Source organism: Phanerochaete carnosa, assembly GCF_000300595.1.
Source record: "Phanerochaete carnosa HHB-10118-sp unplaced genomic scaffold PHACAscaffold_55, whole genome shotgun sequence".
NCBI classification, from domain to species: Eukaryota; Fungi; Basidiomycota; class Agaricomycetes; order Polyporales; family Phanerochaetaceae; genus Phanerochaete; species Phanerochaete carnosa.
In genome coordinates this window covers 2,055-9,371 of record NW_006767682.1, presented here as the reverse complement: position 1 = coordinate 9,371, position 7,317 = coordinate 2,055, and the positions used below count along the sequence as shown (strand labels likewise).

Genomic DNA, 7,317 nt, shown 5'->3' with positions numbered 1-7,317 from the left:
ACCCTACCAAATTCTATCGCATCAAGACCCGGACCCCTGGAACCCTTTTCCGTGCACTTGCACAACTTTTACCACATCACATCCCCGAAGCCACCTCTGTAATCACTAGCCCTTAGGCGGCTAGACAGAGCTCCGTCCAATTAGAATCGTACCCTGCCCTACCATAGGCGGCGTTATACGCTTTGCAGCAGGCAAGCGGATATTCCTGAGTACGACGTGGCAACCAGTTGCAGCCGGGCGTCGGAAAAGCGATAACAGTTAGATCAATGATCCCTTTTCGGGCGTCAGACTGAAGAGAAGCAATTGCTCTTTGGACTGTTATATTATCTCTAGAACTGTATTAAGATAGCGTTTTGGTTCTTTTTGTTGGATTTTGGGCTCGTGCGCTCGCACGCACATGTCTCGGGATGACTCAGATTCCTATTGGACAGTATTTTATTAGATAGCGCGTTCGTTATTTCGTTCCTGACTCACCAGTTGCTAAGGCACCTGCCGCTTTTCTTATTTACTTGCTTTTCCCTGTCGTGCACACTCAGAGACTTCCCTTCTTCTGAGCGTGCGTATATCCTCTCATTATGAACACTGTAGGGTACTGACTGTATTGCAGTACAGACTGAGCGTCCGTTCTGCTAGGTAAATACATCTTAGAGACTTCCCTTCTTCTGAGCTACGGACTGAGCGTCTGTTCTGCTAGCCTCAAGCGCGCCCGACAGTCGAAGCCAGGCCCTGCGTGTGAGAAACTCACTGCGAAGAGTTTCTAGAGGTTATGAGCCCCGAGAGGCTTTGACTTTGTCGCTGTCAGCTCTCGATCTTCCCTCGTCTCTCATTTCGGTTACCGGTGTATGCCGCCGCGTCGTGCTAGTCCACAACGCCCCTGTAAAGACGCTTCACACGTATTCGACAAGGACGACATTCTTGATCGCTGGTACAATCCGAACGCGTCTGACAGAACTTTCTGGGTTCCCTGCAAAGATCAACCTTGCGCTAATCGAGAAAATCGTCCTCTTGGCCAGTGTGACAAACCTTGGGCCGCTCACGTTGATCAGTTGCAACTCACGCTCATTGCCAATCGCGGTAACACCCCCTCTTCCTCGACTGTTGTCCTCCCAAACACCCCACCTTCCGGCAATCCACCTGTCTCCCGGTCCACTATGCCGAGTGTGGCTGACACGATCCACAAGGCGTTTGGATCTGTGCCTACGCTCAAGGCAGACGGCACGAACTACCGCACATGGGTTCAGCGCATCAACTTCGCCGCACTCGGATGCGCGTGCAAAGCGCTGTTAACTGCAACACCCATTCCGTCCGACAAGGAGGAAGAAGCGAACGCGTTGCTGGCAGCCATTGCGGGTAAGCTGCCCGATTCCATCTTCATGAACATCTCGGGCACTGCAAAGGTTCCCAACGACATCATCAATGCTATGAAGACCCGCTTCGGGCAGACTACTGCCGTGTCCGAGGCAAGCGCCCAGAAGCGCCTGTTCTCGTTGCATTGCGATAATGAGAAGAAGATGCAGGAGCATCTGGATTGTCTTCTCGCGCTTAAAGAGGAGATCACGGAGGCCGGAATTACCATCGAGGATAAGACTTTCACGGACGCCGTTATCGCCTCTGTACCAGCCTCGTATATGTCTATCGTTCAGGCATACGAGTCTTCCATTCATGTCTACAATGCCACTAATCCTGCAACTAAGCGGGTGGTCAAGTCGACCGAGCTTCTCCCGCTATTGCGTGCGGAAGCGCAGTCCCGCATGAGCATTGCACGGTCGAAGCCGAAAGAGGAAGTTGCAGCAGCGATTGACTCTTGTGGCAGGCGCGGCAAGGGCAGAGGCCGCGGCGGCGCTAAGACCGGCAGCGGTGCTGGTTCGAGGCAAGGACAAGCCACTACGGACGCAAATATTACTTGCTTCAAGTGCTTAGGGAAAGGGCACCGGGCCAATGTTTGCCCGTCGAAGCAGCAGGTCAAGAAGACCGGCAACAGCGCGAATGTCGCGCAAGGAGCTTCTTCATCCTCTGGAGACAGCAGGGGCACATCTTCGGGCACCGCCAAACCTCCCGCAACAATCGCAGCCAAGATTGTTGAGATCGAGGAGGGCTGGATGACCTCCAACGAAGGCTTGATGGCCGACCAGAGCATTGACGAGGGCCTCACAACCGCGTACAACACCATGGTCGATGTCTACGACTCCGGTGCGACGAACCACATGACACCTTACCGCCATCTCATGTTCAACTACCGCGATATCCCTGAGCGGATGGTGCTCGCTGCGGGAAAGACTTCGTTTGCTGCTCGCGGCATTGGTGATATGAGAATTGTGGCTCCTCTTGGTGACACACGGGTGCGCATCTTGCTGAAGAATGTGCTATACGCTCCGGCTATGCACGCGACCCTGGTCTCGCTTGGTCGTTTTGATGACGCCAAGCTGTACTCAATCATTGGCGGAGGCTATTGTCATGTCGTACAAGCTAACGGCGCCACCGTTTGCTCAATCCTGAAGGTCCGCGGTCTCTATCGTGTTTACCACGAAGAGGCTACGCTCGCCGCGTCTGTGCTTGCACCCACGTCTCCGAAGCTGTCCCTCTTCCAGCTCCATCAGTATCTTGGGCATGCGTCCTATGGCTACCTGAAGAAGATGATCACCGGTGGCATGGTCCAAGGACTCACCTTAGATCCAGAGCGAATGGACGAAGAAGAGTGCGCCGTGTGTATGCGCGCGAAAGCAGTGAGGAAGCCAATCGCATCGCAACGCTCTTCTCCGCGTGCTGAGAACTTTGGTGACGTTCTTCACATGGACGTCTGGGGTCCTGCACCAGTGCAGACAGTTAGCCACTGTCGCTACTCCCTTGTTCTTCTTGACGACGCTACACTCTGGCTCGAGGAGTCGCTCCTTCGCTCTAAGGATGAGGCATTTGCAAGATATGTTGGCTATGAGGCGCGCCTGTACACCCAGCACGGAGTGACAATCAAGGTCGCGCACTCCGACCGTGGTGGCGAGTTTCTCAGCCAAGACTTTCTCGACCATCTTGCGCGTCAGGGCACAGTGCAGAAACTCACGGTGCATGATACACCGGAGCATAACGGCGCCGCGGAGCGAGCTCACCGCACGATCCTGAATATGGTTCGCGCACTTCTGATCTCATCTGGGCTGCCTCGCACACTTTGGGGCGAGGCTATGCAGCATGCCGTTTGGCTGTACAACTGCACACCGCATGCTGGTATCGCTTATCGGATGCCGTACGAGCTGCGCTTTGGGAAGGCCGCCGACCTCTCGTCTTTGAGGCCTTTTGGCTCTGTTTGCTTTGTCAAGCTCAAGGACGTGAGCAAGCTCGACGCAAAAGCTGTCGAATGCCGCTGGCTTGGCTACAACTCAACCTCTAACGGTCTCCGCATCTACTGGCCTTCGCAGCGCAAAATCTCGGTCAAACGCGATGTTGTCTTCTCGTCTCAGGAGATTCCACTCCTTGAGGGGGAGGATTACACTCTGGACGAGCTGCAGGATGGTGACTCGGCCAAGGAGCAGAACTCCAACGACGCTCAGCCTGTTCCAAGCCCACGCGATGATATTCGCGACGTTCCTAATGAGCCACCGCCACCGCGCCGCTCTGCACGCCTTTGCGCTTGCTATGGCGATTCTGCGATGACTCTGGACAAAGTGGACGACGACGTCTTCGTTCTGGAGACCACACTCGAAGCGGCACACTCGGAGATGCAAGGAATCGACCCTCAGACGCATCAGCAAGCTCTCTGGAGCCCGAACGCAGCTGATTGGCAAGCCGTCATGGACGACGAGATTCAACGTCTCGAGTCGCGCAACTCCTGGGTGTACGCTGACCCACCAGATGGAGCCAACGTTATCGGCTCGTGCTGGGTGTACCGGACAAAGCGCGATGCAAAGAACGCAGTGAAGAGCTACCGTGCCCGGCTTGTCGGGCAAGGCTTCACGCAAATCGAGGGTGTCGACTTCTATGCAGACGACACATTTGCGCCTGTTGCCAAGTTGGATTTGCAACGAGCGAACGCAGCGCTCGCGGCGCGGCGCGGCTATGTCATAGGGCAGAAGGACATCAGGTCTGCTTACCTGTATGGACTACTCAAGGACGACGAAGTTATTTTTATGCGTCCTCCACCAGGTGTTCTTCTCAAAGGCTTAAAGCCTGGCCAAATACTTCGTCTTAAGGTCGCCATCTACGGGCTCCAGCAGGCGGGCCGATGCTGGGCTCTCGTTCTGCACGGCATTATGGCCGACGCCAGTCTCACACGCTCTGAACATAATCACGCCGTCTTCTTCCACCATCTGCCTGGAGATCATGTTGCAATTACCTCCTCGCACGTCGACGACCTCACCCTCATTGCGCCGGACCAGAGAGTACTGCAGCGGATGAGCAGCAAGATCGACGCACGCGTTCAGGCAACGCCACTCGAAGAGCTTCATTGGCTCTTGGGTATGGAGATCTCGAGAGATCTCGAGAAGCATACGGTTTCGTTCTCGCAAGGCGCGTATATTGATCAGATCCTCAGTCGTTACAACTTCGAGGACCTGAAGCCGCTTGCTCTCCCTATGGACCCGCACTTGCAGCTGTCCAAAGAGGACTGTCCATCGACACCGGCTGAAGTCGCAACCATGCGCCACAAGCCCTATCGCCAGGCTCTCGGCGCCCTCATGTACGCCGCAGTCGCAACTCGACCTGATATCGCATACGCAGTCTCGCAACTCGCGCGCTATGCTGCAAACCCCGGCTTGAAGCACTGGAATGCGCTTCGGCGCGTGTACGCTTATCTGAAAGGCGCGCGCAATCTCGCGCTCACACTCGGCGGCAATGACACGGAGCCCTTGGTGGGCTATTCGGACGCAGACGGGATGTCGACCGAGGGCCGTCAGGCTGTCTCGGGCTACGCGTTCCTCATTGGCGGCGCAATCGCCTGGTCTTCGAAGCGCCAAGACATCGTCGCGCAGTCGACCTCAGAGGCTGAATACGTTGCGCTCTCGCATGCCGCAAAGCAAGCCCTCTGGCTGCGCAATTACCTCTGTGAGGTGTGGCGCATGCCGCTCGACCCGACCACTATTTACTCGGACAATCAGAGCGCAATCGCCCTGGCAAAGGACGACCGCTTTCACGCTCGGACGAAACATATCGACATTCGTTACCATTTTATTTGTTATCACATCGAGTCCGGCAACCTCGTCGTCATCTACTGTCCTACCGAGGACATGGTCGCTGATACCCTTACGAAGGCTCTGCCGTCTATGAAGGCCAAGCACTTTGATTCCGCCCTCGGCCTTGCAAAGGCTTGAGGGGGAGTGTTGGATTTTGGGCTCGTGCGCTCACACGCACATGTCTCGGGATGACTCAGATTCCTATTGGACAGTATTTTATTAGATAGCGCGTTCGTTATTTCGTTCCTGACTCACCAGTTGCTAAGGCACCTGCCGCTTTCCTTATTTACTTGCTTTTCCCTGTCGTGCACGCTCAGAGACTTCCCTTCTTCTGAGCGTGCGTATATCCTCTCATTATGAACACTGTAGGGTACTGACTGTATTGCAGTACAGACTGAGCGTTCGTTCTGCTAGGTAAATACATCTTAGAGACTTCCCTTCTTCTAAGCTACGGACTGAGCGTCTGTTCTGCTAGCCTCAAGCGCGCCCGACAGTCGAAGCCGGGCCCTGCGTGTGAGAAACTCACTGCGAAGAGTTTCTAGACTTTTTTCAAAAAAACCCTATCTTCGGCGAGTTCTACCCCTGATCTGGTTGTTACAACACGATTAGTCCCAGGGTTTGCTGCAATCAGCCACACAGACCCGACAATCCATGACCACGCCTTCTTGTGATTGCAAAGGACATACGCATCGAGAACTAGAAAAGAGATCCATCTACATACGTGGAGATAACGTACGGTACTGTATGTAACAACTGTGCCCACATTTCCCAGACAATAGCAGTCATTGTCCTCGGTGCAGAGAAGGATTACGTGGAAAACTGCTACAAAGAGTTCCCACAGGAGCACCTTCAGAATCCCTCGCAACCCTGCAACCCGTAGCATCTAGTTCAGAACCCAGAACCAGACAAGATACTCTTGAATCAGTCACCGACCATCTCTGCTCAATCGCCCTCGGAGAAATTGAAGCACTACCAGAGGGCCCACCAAACCCCGTGAAAGAAGCGGTAGAAGATTCTGAACATTTGGATCCACCTTCCTGACATTCTCCCACCCCACCTTCATCTCCATCCGATCCTGGCATGATGGCCGAGAATCAAGACAGTGCCGCGTTCCTAAATGGAAGCGCGATGAAACCCGACGCCTTTGACGGCACAAAATCCAAGTACATCGCTTGGAAGACGCAGATGAAATTGTATGTAGTCACGCAAAGGAAGTGACTACCAGAACAATTTGACAGGGTCCTCATGATCTTGTCTTACATGAAAGGTGGACATGCGGGCGAATACGTTGCCACATTCATGAAGAAATATGACACGGATGAAAACGCTGTGATACAGACCACAAAGACACTGTGGGAAGACCTAGATAGGCACTTCCTAATCGACGAGCAGGCCGAAGCATATGATCGGCTCCAAGCAATGCAGATGGGAATGCTATCGGCACAAGAGTTTTTCACGAAGTTTGAGTTGTGCGCCTTCCAGGCGAATATTCACGACTTCGAAGCGCACTTCCAAGAACTTAAGTCTCTTCTGAAAAAAGCACTCCGGGCCGATATCATCCGGCTTTTGTACAACTCCTCGGAGGAACTCCCAACCACCTACGCGCTCTACAAGTTACGGATCGCGCGCATTGACCTTAACCAGCAACAATACCGCCGAAGAAACCCACAGTCCTAACGACAGAGACAGTTCCAGCCAAGACAGCAGCAGGCGCAGAACACACCACAAGCACAAACTAATGAACCTGTGCCAGCAGCTGCTACAGCACCAGTTCAGACACGGTGTGACGGAACCGGTGTCACCTTCGGAGGCAGGGGACAACCGATGGAGTTAGATCAGGCGCGGCGCCAGAGTCTCTGTTTCTGATGTGGTCAACAGGGCCACATATCACGAAATTGCCCTAATCGGCAACAAGCTCAACAAGTATGAGCTGCAGAAACCCCGGTAGTTCCCACTACCAATACATTCACGCCACTTGCATCACTCAACAAAGCTCCTGCTGCAACGGCAGAACCATTTGACTGGAAGACGGCAATTCGCGAAGAAATTCGCGCGGCTATGAAGGGTTTTGCAAGCGGTCAGCTGGGCGCGTAGCCGAGTTGACCGAACGTAACTTTACGAACTATCTGTGTTCTTGGTTTGGAGTAGCCATGTATATACC

General features: G+C 54.0%; 2 protein-coding genes across 2 annotated transcripts; both read left to right on the top strand.

Moving 5' to 3' along the window:
- Positions 1 to 842: 842 nt before the first annotated feature.
- PHACADRAFT_67635 (uncharacterized protein) lies at positions 843 to 2,336 on the top strand (the record flags this gene model as incomplete). The annotated part of the gene is made up of 1 exon (XM_007402214.1): positions 843 to 2,336. A coding segment is annotated over one exon (1,494 nt), but the record flags the coding sequence as incomplete, so codon positions are not given.
- A 3,903-nt stretch (positions 2,337 to 6,239) lies between these two features.
- PHACADRAFT_201942 (uncharacterized protein) lies at positions 6,240 to 6,833 on the top strand (the record flags this gene model as incomplete). The annotated part of the gene is made up of 2 exons (XM_007402213.1): positions 6,240 to 6,349; positions 6,395 to 6,833. The coding sequence occupies 2 exons, from the start codon at positions 6,240 to 6,242 to the stop codon at positions 6,831 to 6,833; spliced, it is 549 nt and encodes a 182-aa protein (XP_007402275.1).
- Positions 6,834 to 7,317: the final 484 nt, after the last annotated feature.